Source organism: Rhopalosiphum maidis, chromosome 1, assembly GCF_003676215.2.
Source record: "Rhopalosiphum maidis isolate BTI-1 chromosome 1, ASM367621v3, whole genome shotgun sequence".
In the NCBI taxonomy this organism is placed as follows: domain Eukaryota; kingdom Metazoa; phylum Arthropoda; class Insecta; order Hemiptera; family Aphididae; genus Rhopalosiphum; species Rhopalosiphum maidis.
Window position 1 is genome coordinate 22412196 of NC_040877.1, and position 13012 is coordinate 22425207.

Here is a 13012-nt window from a genome sequence, read left to right on the forward strand (position 1 = left end):
AAAGGAAGATAAATAATACCTACCATTTAAAATTGTTTAGAATATAAAATGAAGAACAATTAATGTATTATACAATTTTGAGAGCATTTGTTATATAATAGTTTTGACACGAGTACTATAGTAAAAAAATTCAATAAAAATATTAAAAATTTGTAGGCACACATATTTTTCTAATTATTATTATTATTATTATTATTATTACTATATCAAAAATGATAAACTGCAAAAGCTCTGAAATTATTCAGTAAATATAATGTAAAATAAATAAATAAATATATTAGCTCTAAAAACATTGTGTTCCGTTCTTTGTCCGATAGTTAATTAATGAACTTAAAAAATATATTTGTTTAAGATATTTACTTTTTTTAATACAAACAACTTAGTGTATAAAATTCTTACGACTACAACAGTATTTAATAAATAAGAAGAAGACAAACGGTGTTGTTATGATAGAATAACCTTAAAAGTTAAATGTATACTTTTTAAATCCACTGAATGGCAGATGAAATTTGGAATATTCATGTTAAATTAATATATCTCAGCTACAATCAATCATAATAGTACTGGTATTCTGTGAAGCAATTCGCCTAATTCTTGGCCAAAAACGTCTGGCGGCTTTTCGAGCTTTGCTAATAGTCCATCTGACAACGCCCAATTCACAAACTGTGGTATAAATATACCTTAATACATCAGTAATAATATATATTAAGGAAAATACTGTAATATGTTAAAAGATGTCAAATAATAGCAAGTGTTAACTATTATGTAGGAAACTACTAGATACTAGTACAGTGGTTGGCAACTGACAGCCAGCGTGGCTATTGCATACGTCCACTTTAAATTTTAGCACTATGAAATTTTATTTTATGAATTGTATTATTTTAAAATTTTAGACAATATTTTTATTTTTGTTTGGCCTGCAAACTCATTTTGAATGTGGTCAGCAAGCCCAAAAATGTTGCCAACCACTGTACTAGTACATAATAATATTTAAGGTTGGGTATAATAAATTAAAAATTACTGTAATGAAATTACTTTTTCAGTAACGTGGTAGTAATTTCATCACATTTGATTCAAACTAACGTTAATGTAATAAATTACTTTTAAATATAATTCCTGCACAGAGTACCATTTTTTTTTTACATTATTAAAATGAATTAGAATAATTTATAACAAACCTAAAGAGATTGCATTACTCGAGAAAAATTACAAATCAATTAATTTATTTTGATATTATAAATAAATAATATTATTATTTCACATTTTTCTCTATAAAGATTTAAGACGGGCATACGACATATTATATATTTCATTAACATCAGTATCATACACTCATACCTATACAATTTTTTATGGTAAAAAAAAATTGATACATTTTATCAATAAATAAGAAAAAAGTAACGCCTCACTTTTTTAAAGAAAAACGCTTGCCATGTCAAAGATCGGTATGTAAACTTTCTTTATTTTCAATTTTTAGAAACTTATTAATTATATACAATATATGTATAATGTATTTTATTTTCATTTTCATTTAGTGAGATAGATCTCCGAAACCGGAAAGTGGGTCTTGTTTGATTTACAATGGCTAGGAGAAGTGTAGTGAAGATTTTCAGAACTTTATAGTTAATTCACTATAGAGCTTCAAAAATAATTAAAACACATTTTATTGGGCGTTTTTTTATGTTTTTCAGTTTTAAAGCTTTGTATTGAATTAACGATTGAAGATAAAGTTCTGAAAATTTTCACTGCCAACGTGAATCTAACAAAACCCCAAATAACAAAATCCGTTCTCCAATTTCAGTAATCTACCATGCTAAATGAAAATCTAGCAAAAAATAATTATTTTTTTAACTGTGAAAAATTAAATAATATTATGAAAATTTTTAATCTCATAATTTGTATCTCTTTGATGATCCCTTTTTAATGAGCTATCAACCAACTTTTTAGCTATAATAGTTTTGGAGAAAAGTTAAAAAAAATAGACATTTTGGGACTGTTCACACCGATGTTATTGTGGATTCAAATCGTTATACCGCTTGGGTGTGATATCGGATCTCTCTCATTAATTTTTTATGTTAAAGCTAGCTTAATTATCCACCTACTCATTACAACTGAGTTATATTTTTATCATTTTCCTATTTAACACAAATTCTATAAGTTTTAAAAATTCAGAATTTTTTCATTTCAATTACCATACTTACTTTATTAAAATCAAGAAAGTATAAGTAATGTAACGTGATAGAAAAAATTTTAGGTAACAAAAATGGGTACTGGTTTGTTATAGCACCGTCATTTGTATAACAATAAATACATCATAAAAATATAAAATAATGAATTTATTTATTAATATTAATTTAATAATTTGATGATAGATATATTGAAATAATATAAAAAAATGGAATAATAATACTTTTAAAACAATGATAAATTAAAAAATGTATAAAAATGTTTATAATGTTTAAATGATGATTTCTGTGATTCCCAAAATTCTGCTATATCCTTTAAGATGGTGTTAAACGGTTCACTTTTGTTTATTTTTGATCGCCACATAAATTTCACCATGTAAGAGGAGTAAAAATTTCTGTCAGTACCTCTACGTTTTTTATTGCCCCGTTTGGTCGAACCCCACATTCTCTCGACATTTTGTGTGTGTGCTCCTGAGTTAGGGTCCATGAAATTATACCTATGATAAACTTGATTATATTAAAATTTTTGTTGCATCAAATTAGCATAAGCTTTCCAGCTGTCAGAAAAAATTGTAGAACCATGTCTAATATATCGGTTAATGAATAAACATTTTTATACATTTTTTTAATTTATCATTGTTTTAAAAGTATTATTATTTAATTTTTTAATTTAATTTTTTTTTTATATTATATCAATATATCTGTCATAAAATTATTAGATTAATATCAATAAATAAACTCATTATTTTATATTAATACGATGTATTTATTGTTATATGGATGGCAGGGCTATAACCTACCAGTACCCGCGAATGTAATTTAAATAAAAATATTTAATGTAACGAGTAACGCAATTTTATTATTTTTTTTAAAGTAATTTATCCAACACTGAAAATATTAAATAGAAATAAAGCACTTTTAAGTTATTAATCAAAAACAATATGTTGTCTCTATCTTACAGACTTACAAAATAGAACATACCAAATTTATGAAAAGTAGAACCAATTTTGTGTTGTTAGCTTTAATATTAGAGTAAATTGAAGTATAATAAATTTAATAGTAAGAACATATGTAATATGTGGTTAAGTCCTGACTTTTTTCAAGATAGAAAAGATAAGAAAAACTTTTAACTTCGATAATAGATCAGTTAATAATATTAAAGATGACAACATAAAATTGGTTCTATTGAATATAAATTTACTATATTGTATGTTTGTAAGACAGGAATAAAATGCAATTGTGGCGTCCTTTTGAGTAAGGAACAGAATGGCCAAAACAAATAAAGTAGCCTCTCTCTAAGCAGATAACTGTTTAGAGAAAAAAATTACCAATGTCTTATGTAGAATGCAACAGTAATAAAAACATAACTGCACACTAATAAAATCATAACAAAACAGTATAAAAAAAAAACTATGAATATGAATTTGAGATTTTTAGGTTGCTGTAGTCTATGAGATAAACTTGAGTAACCTTATATTAAGTTATCAAGGTTCGTCTATTAGAACAGAACATTTTTTACTATAAAGTAATTTGTAAATTTATTATTGACAAATGTAAAAATGTTAACTTCACACAAACATAAAAAAATATAATTTCAGAAATTTTTTTTCAATCTCATAAATAAATTTTAATATTGTGAATATAAATATACATTCTCTTAACACACATATTATTAGAATTTAAAAAAAAAAATTCAGATGATACATTAATTTATTTTAAAACATAATTTGAATCGTATGAAGTGATTTTTGTTTCAATTTGTAACTAACATATATTTGTATTAAATAGGTAGAAAATAGTTATTACTTATTAGATAAATAGTTTTATCTGCCAGTATAGATAAGACAGATCAGCCTAGATGAGATGTTATGTATAGAAATATATACATATTACATATATATATATGTGTGTATGTGTATGTGTATATTGTATATAATACTTAAAGTTTTGTTTAAAAGGATATAAGATCATCCATTGTTGGTGTCCTCCATTTATATATAGTACATATGCAAACCCATCTTTGTTAATTCCATTAATCATATAATAATAAGGATGGAATGAATGTAACCTATATTAAACATGGTATAATAAATATACAATCAGATGAAATTATACTAATGAAATTTGTTCATTTTTACCTGAAACTTTTTCTCTCATAAAAGGAAATTGCAGACGAGTTGCTGGAAAGTACATGTAAAAAAATTGCCTTACAGTTTTGAGATTCTGCAGAAGTCAAATGTGATACAAGATTATCTAACAACAATGACGCTATGCCATTACGTCTGTATGCTTTAGTAACACCTAAACTCAAGATATATCCAACTTGAGTAAATTTCCCTGCAGATGGCGAAACTACTTCTCTTTCCTATAGTACATAAATATATTAATAAGTTATTGATGTATTAAATGAAGTTAAAATTTATTTAATATTAATTTTACCTTGGGATTTAATTTTATGTATAGTTTGATTTCAGCTACTATAATACCAACAATAGTAGATTTATGTATAGCAGCTAAAGAATAAAACTTTGGATTTGACGTTATGTCTTCATACCACGATCTAGGGTATTCTACAGGAAAACAATCTACACATAAAGCGTTTACCTGTAATAAAATTAGCTTTTTAATAGATATAATCAACATATTATAATACTTTAGTCATCAGATCTAGTGATACAAATAAATAAAGAAGTTCATACAAGTAACTTAAAAAAATTTAAAACAATTTCATTTTTGTTTTTGTAGTTCATAAGTAAATTAAATATTTTTAAAATAATTTTTTTTTTTTAAGCCTAGTTAAAACTATGATAGCTTAACAGTTACATAATAAATAAAAGAAAAAGAACAACACAAAATTAATATTAATAACAGATTACATCTTATATACTACAATGTCTATATTATGAATCCAGCATCCAGTATAAAGGTAATTATCATTTTAATAGCTGTTTCAGATTTTGTGTTTAAAATTAAGTAAAGATTGAGAGGAATATTAAGAGATTTAAGAGTGTTGAATAGAATTTGTCATTAAGCCGGAGGGCAGGACAGTTAAATAAAATATGAAGGAGATCACAGATACACTCATTTGAATGAAGTGTACAAAGCAGGGAGTTATTTAGTCCGAGTTTGTGTTTAAAACAATTTATATTATTAATATTCATGATAACTGAAATAAATACTCATTGAAAATTCTTAAGATATAAAAAAAAAAAATCAAAAGATTAATAAAAGAAACTTAATAATATATTGAATTTAATTGATAACACCTGTCAGTGTAGTTAATTAATTTGCATTTTAAATGAGTAGACTAAAAAATATATCATGAATATTGTTAGGTATATTAGAAATAAACCAAATTAAAATTAATCAATCAATTTTTATTTCACAAAAATAATTATTTTATTTATGATTTTTAATCTAGGTATTTTGAATGATTTTAATGTTTTACAATCCTCTAAGTAAACATAATTTATATATACATATTATTTAATTTACCTACATTTATAATTATTTATTATTTTATTAATCATAAAAATTATTATTTTTAATTAATAGTAGAATATCTTAATCAAATTTACACTCTTTTATATTTTTAAGACAGATTTGAATAACCAAACACATAAAAATGAATTATTTATATTAATAAAAAGAAACAATTAGAAAAAAGCTCTTTATACCTCAATAAACATTAAATCAAGCCGAAAACTAATACACAATACAACATTTTTTTAGGCTTATGTTTTTTTTCACTCAAATTTAAGTTTGACACATCAATAATAAATGTTAATTAGAATGTATATAACTATTTAATATATTATGTAAGTAAATAGTAAATTACTTCATTGATATCTTGCGGGCATAGAAATCTCAACTGTAAATTTGAAAGGTCGTATAAACCTACAGGTTTGATTTGTTGTAATGTTGAAGTTTTCTCCAGATACCTTAAAAAAAAATACTTATACAATAAAAATTATTTTTTCTTTAATTAAAAAAAAAAAGTGTACACTTACCAATTAAAAGTATCCATTCAGAAGACAGGATCCATTCCGTGGGGAAAAAAAATTTAAATAAAACACTACCTCACTCAACTTGAACATACGATATTGTAACTGACATATTTTATTATATATTTAAATTTTAAAGGAAAAAATTAATAATAATATTCATATTTCCAAAAATATTACGTTTGCAAGTAAATTATTATTGTTTACTATTTTGATATCAATTTATTATCTATGGTTATCACAGGATTTCAATTTTAACATTGGTCCTCAAAATGTTTGATGTACTCGTACCACGATTATATCTTTAATCGTGACTCGTACTCAGATCTATCTTAACATTCTAGTACACACAACTGTTTAATCTATGATCTATGACACTATTAAAAAAAAAATGTATACACATTTGTTATGTGTTATTCTTTATCCATTGTTTAGACGATCTTCTAAGTTCTAAAATCGTGTTTATTATTATATAAATGTTTATTATATGTATATTTATAATTATAACAAAATTAAAATAATAATACCAACTCGATCTGTTTTTTAATAGTATTAGACGATTTAGACCTAAATAGTGAAAAACTGTGCACAAAGAATAATATTTAATAATTTTAAATTATATGATATTATATAAATAATAAATATAATAATATGATTAATTGTATGTATCCTATGTGGTTACGTATAAATGTTATACATAGTTACGCTATAATAGTATATTATTATTTTTACTATCTACTACAGACTACAGTAAACTGCAGCGGGAAGTTGGGAAACATAAAACATGAATAATAGTAATAAATAATAATACTTACCAATACTAATGTCTAATACTACCTATTAATTATTACCTAAATAGTAATAACAATTGTATGACAACACTAATTATTAATAAGAGTATCAAAAGAAATTGTGTGTAGTTCAAAATGCTAATAGTGTGGAATAAAAAATTAAAAAATTTGTATTGTCCTGTAAAATGTAATAAGTGTAATACCTAACTGTTTTTTCTTCATTTTAATTTGTTTGATTGAATATTGAATCATAAATACATTTATATTAATACATTTTATAAAGCAAAGTTATATATAATGAAGTGTAGTATGAAAAAATTGTATTTTAGCCTCCAAAGAGTATAATAATATATTAATCATATAATATAATACAGTAGAACCATTAGAACCTCATTAATCCATACACCATTAAACCGGAATTCGCTTGTTTTCGTGTTCATTTTATTCTATGATAACTGTAAAATAAGTTCAACGAATTTTCCACGTATATATATAATCGCATTTAATATTATATTTAATTATAAAACGTATTCTTAAATCTCTATTCTCTAATTCACGTTTTTTGGTTATTTTATTTACTCCGGACTTTGCCTCAGTGTAACGATCTAGCTATTATAAAACTAATAATGGTAAAAAACTAAGTGGATAATGGTAAAAACTAAATTTATTATGTGATCGTATGTAAGTTTTTTCCAATATCATAAAAATAATTCTATAATTTTACAACTCTATATAGAATTATTGGCTTTATTCTAAAAAATTGACTATCGTTATAACTTTTACTTTTTAGAAAGTTTCAGACACGTTGATATTCAGTTTATCAAATTTAAATTTTCTTCATCATTGACTACGACTTGTACCTATGATAAAAATATAATACATAGATGTCATAAATGGTAAAATCAATATTTGTTTTCTCTGTCTATCTTGCGCATAGTATGAAGATAAGTCGGTTCATGAGCTGAGCTTGGCGAACTTTATTAATATTATATAATATATTGTCATAAATATATATATATATCAACAAGTAACAACAATTAAAAGCTCAACTCAGGGGTGGATTGGGAGAGCTATGGAATTATATAGAAACCGGATTAGTTCCTAGATCATTTTCTATTATATTATACATTTTTTTTATTCATAGAATTTTATTTTTCTTGTCAAAATGCTTATATTATTTGAGTATTCGAGCTGATTTTATTAGCAAGTAAAGTGTAATGCACTTATTTTCGGAAAAACGGATACATTTGGATATTTTGACCGATTACCTGAACAAAGATATTCCGTATTTCCGCAATTACGAATCTCTGGTTCAATTTAGGGCATATGTGCCCTATATTATGATATTATATTTTATAAAAATGAATATTTCCTGTGCATTAGCCGGATAGATTTTTAATATAGGTATTCATTTTTTTTAATAAGTTTGGAAAGACCTGTTTTAATTTATAAAAAATTTAAAACTATCCGGTCAATGTGCAGGAAATATTCTTCTTTCTAAAATATATAATAAATGCCTTTGCCCTAAACTGAACCAAAGAGTCGTAATCATAGAAATAGAGAATATCTTTGTTCCTATATTATAGTGGGATATAGACGGAGAAAGAGAGAATGTAGTGACTGGGGACACACTGAAATTGAAAATTTATCAATGTCCTCATTCGAATACCCAATTTTTTACTTATATTTATAAAATCATCGATTTTTATTGCTAAACTTAGGTGGTAGGTTCAACTGTAGAATACAAAACACCTACTTAAAATTGAGATGGGCAACAGCGTATTCGATAGATAGCAATGATAGCTAGTTGCTCACCATGAAACATGCATACGTAGGTCTGACTGCATAATAGAACATGTTCTAAGACTAGTAAGATTGTTTACTATTATTATATAAAAACTTATTCAATAATGACCATCTAAGGCGAAAGTAGGTGATATGTAGAACCGCGTTACTCATATTATTAATTATTATTTATTTAGTTCATGGATAAACTAGTTGAGAAAAAAATCAGACAGTCTACCTATATAATTGTTTTGTCTTGTGATAAACTTGTTGATATAATATGAATAATACTACACAGCTGTGAGCCGACAGATAGAGATTTTCAAGGAAGAAACTTGAATAGTTGAATATATCGATTCATATCGGCCCAAAACTAAGTATTCAAAAAATTATATTTGTGAAATTCACAATATGTATAGTGGTTGGTTTATTTTGATGTGTAGTATACATTACATTTACGAATTTACGATAAATCAGTGTAACGTAGGTACCCGACTTATAATCTGTATCGGACTAAAACCTTAATACAAAACTACCACAGAATTATGTGTAACAATAGTTATACTACTAGTTATACATATCGAATTCGGAACTACACTGGACAGTGAACACTGGTTAAACATTTTGAATCTAGACTATTATGTAAATTTATTATAAAAAAGTATAAACTAAAGTCTAAAAATAACCCGTTACCCAATGACCATGATGATAAATAAATAAATTGATAATAACAGATCATTGCTTGGTCATGATAACACAGAAAATAACGTGAAATTATGAAGCCAATGTTTGCCAATTGTCTGGTGTCTGTCGTTTTGAATAGGCACCATGGAATTAAGATATACCGTATACGGAACGGAGCAGGTTATCATGTCAAAAAAATGAAACTGAAAAGTGCCAAGACAATCAGCTGCTATGTGTCAAAACTACTAGCACTCTCTAGCCATATTAATATATTTTTTTCATGCGCTTTTTTGAAAATATTATATTATTATATTTTAATTTGTGTCATACAAAGAGTCAAAATATTTTGAAATTTGTATGATGTATTTTTAAATGCTTGTTCAAACATCTGGATAAAACAATTTGCGGTTATATGTTTTTTAGTTACATCAAAAAAACTATATCAATTTAATCGAAGCTGTTTTTTCGTAAAAATCCTAGTCAATTATGACCTCTCATAAGTCCCAACTAGATTATTTTTTACACCAGGAAATATGATGAAATTGAAAATCGAAGCATTATTTCTATTAGCAAAAATGTGTACAGACAGAAAAGACACTCATCATTGTAAAATAAATGTGTTTATTGTTTAAAATAGCAATATAATATGTATAAGATGTTTAAAATAAAATATATAGTATAGTTTTTTGATAACAATTAGAGGTAGTTTGTTTTTATTACACGTGATTATAAATAATGAATGATAATTTGCATTTTCTCATTATTATGATATTTTTGATACTTGGACTTCTGGTGAAGGGTCAAGTCAGTATTCGGTAAGTAGTAAGTTTAATTTTTGATAATAATCATTGTCATGATAATTAATTATAACTTTTAAAATGTGTAAAACTCTAAGTACCTAATATATACTTAGTATAATGCTAAATGTTATCATTGATATTGACTAACTTTTTTGTTCTAAAATATTTATAGATATGCTTAAAAAAGCCTAGATTAAAAGATGGGGCAGTGTTTGATGATACTGTAGAGGACTTCATGTCAAACAATTACATAATACCATTTCCTTGTAATGTCCATAAAGAAAAGGTCATATTGGACATACTAATATCATATATTACAATGAGAATGCGTCAACATTTTTATGACTAATAAAAAACTAAAAAGTCAAAACATAATAAAAAAGAAACTGTTAAAGTTAGTTTCCAAATAAAATTAAGAAAATTATATTTGGAAACAATTGTATATAATTAAAGTTATGATTAATAAATTATATATATATTATTATTTATGATTAAAACTTTGAAATATTTAAAATTTAAATACCTAAGTAGGTATCTATGTATTATAAATTATAATAGGTATAACACAATAATTAATAAGTATTAAGTTCATACTACATATCTAACATTAAATATAAATTATTTTTGAATATTCTTCTTTGATAGCACTGATAATAAGTACATATATTATACACTAGGGCTAAAGTAGCGCTAGGTGGTTTGACACATCTTTGCAACTAGTTTATCAAATTCCGTTCCGTATTCTGGTATCCAGTATATCTTAATTCATAATGGGCACCAATGCACCTTCTTAATGAAATTTCCACTATGTAAGTAATGTAAGTACAATATGTGTTTAGCGTACTTATTCCTTAGAAAGATGACAGTAAATGACGGATCTAATTATAATATTTTATTTTAATGACCGTTATATCTCATAAAGTATTAAATTATCAATTATCAATAACATCTGCTCTGCATACAACAGGTATTTATATTTTAAATGTAAAACAATTTTTAACATTATTAATTTTGTCATTTAAATAATTTAATTTTGGTGAAACGACTAAAACGTCATATAAAGCATTATTATATTAAGTACATAAATCCCATATATCCAGTAAGTATTCTTCCCTTTTTTTGTATAATTAACACGTAAATAAATACAATTAATCTTAAATAAATTTAAAATATTTAAAATATTTATTGAACATCATTAGACTATTTAAGATTATATTGTTATTGCAAATGTAAAAAATATTTAATTTAATATTTACTAACAATAAATAATATTATAATCCAGTTAGGTAGTTGAATTTCTTGATTACATTAATGGTTGAAAATTCAAAGTGTAGAATAAATAATAATAATTTGACTATTAATACAAAATAATAGAATGTATTTAATTAATATAATTTTAATGTCTAAATTATTATTATCTTAATTATTTGTTAAAATATAATAAATTATGTTACTGTAACTGTGGCGGTAAAATAATGATCATTTGCAATGTCAACTGATCTTGAGGTTTCTAACTTTAACACTTATTTTTTATACATGATATTTATGATTTATGTATATTTTATACTTGTGTTTATAAGACTAAAAAAACTAATAAGATATTGATGTTTTAAATACCAAAATAGCTGGTTATATATAATATGGAACATAAAATTAATGACAATGAATCTGAAGATGAAACTTGCTCAATTAACGAAACCAGGCGATGTCATGATAATGTTATAGCAAATAATAATAGTATAGAAACACAGAAATTTTCAAATGAGTAAGATTATAAAGTATAATATAAATTTAATTGTCTAATATTATACATTTATACTCATGTAGTAAGCGAAAGGATTTTTTAAGCTGGGATGACTTTTTTATGGCTACAGCATTCCTGGTTGCTAAACGTAGTAAAGATCCTGTAACACAAGTGGGTGCATGTATTGTTACCCCGGATAAAAAAATTGTTGGTACAGGATATAATGGAATGCCTATTGGTTGTAATGATGACGATTTTCCATGGTGTAAAAATAATCCTTCAAAGTTAAACAATAAATATTTCTATGGCAAGTAATAATATTATTATTTTTTCATATTGTACCTCAGACACAAAATATAATTCATATTTCTACAAAGGGTTTGTGCAAATAAAATAATAAATTTGTTTATCATCTTATTTTCAGTATGCCATGCTGAAATGAATGCTGTGTTAAATAAAAATTGTACGGATGTACGTAATTGTACGATGTATGTTGCGCTTTTTCCGTGTAATGAATGTGCAAAAATAATTATTCAAGCAGGTATCAAAGAAATAGTGTATATGTCTGATAAGTATAGCTTTAAGCCAGAAATGGTTGCCGCTAAAAGGATGTTTAAAGCATCAGGTGTATCAACCAGACAACACATTCCATCTAAACAGCATCTTGTAATTGATTTTTCGGAAATAAATTCAAATATGACACAAATGCCTAATACACCTGACAAATCAAATTATAAATAATTTAATTTAATTTATAAGTGTATTTAACTCAATTTATTATAATAACCAATAATTTTTAATATTAAAAATTACCTGTGATGATAATCACAAAATTATTTCCTTTTGAATATTTTGTATTATCTATTTGTACTTACAATATATTAAAAAACCTATTTTCCACTTCAAATTTTGTTTTAATTTTACTATCGTATATATTATATATTTACATCTACAAACACCTTGACAGAAAATATTCTGATAGATCAGTCGCATTGCATTATCATTTTTCAATGAGCAA

General features: G+C 24.6%; 2 protein-coding genes across 3 annotated transcripts; one reads left to right on the top strand and one right to left on the bottom strand.

Annotated features, from left to right (window-relative positions):
- Nucleotides 1-224: 224 nt before the first annotated feature.
- Nucleotides 225-6386, bottom strand: LOC113560070 (N-alpha-acetyltransferase 60). Its single transcript, XM_026965851.1, has 6 exons — nt 6197-6386; nt 6025-6127; nt 4626-4790; nt 4325-4551; nt 4150-4254; nt 225-692 (listed from the first exon to the last, which is right to left on the bottom strand). The coding sequence occupies exons 1-6, from the start codon at nt 6211-6213 to the stop codon at nt 539-541; spliced, it is 771 nt and encodes a 256-aa protein (XP_026821652.1). The 5' UTR covers nt 6214-6386; the 3' UTR covers nt 225-538.
- Nucleotides 6387-10967: 4581 nt separating this feature from the next.
- On the top strand, nt 10968-12901 carry LOC113548217 (deoxycytidylate deaminase-like). Of its 2 annotated transcripts, none has more exons than XM_026948984.1 (4): nt 10968-11068; nt 11876-12015; nt 12078-12301; nt 12419-12901. In XM_026948984.1, the coding sequence occupies exons 2-4, from the start codon at nt 11891-11893 to the stop codon at nt 12733-12735; spliced, it is 666 nt and encodes a 221-aa protein (XP_026804785.1). In that variant the 5' UTR covers nt 10968-11068; nt 11876-11890; the 3' UTR covers nt 12736-12901. The 2 variants fall into 2 exon arrangements, with proteins under 2 accessions (XP_026804785.1, XP_026804784.1); XM_026948983.1 differs by having other exon boundaries at nt 10980-11217.
- The last annotated feature ends 111 nt before the right edge of the window (nt 12902-13012 follow it).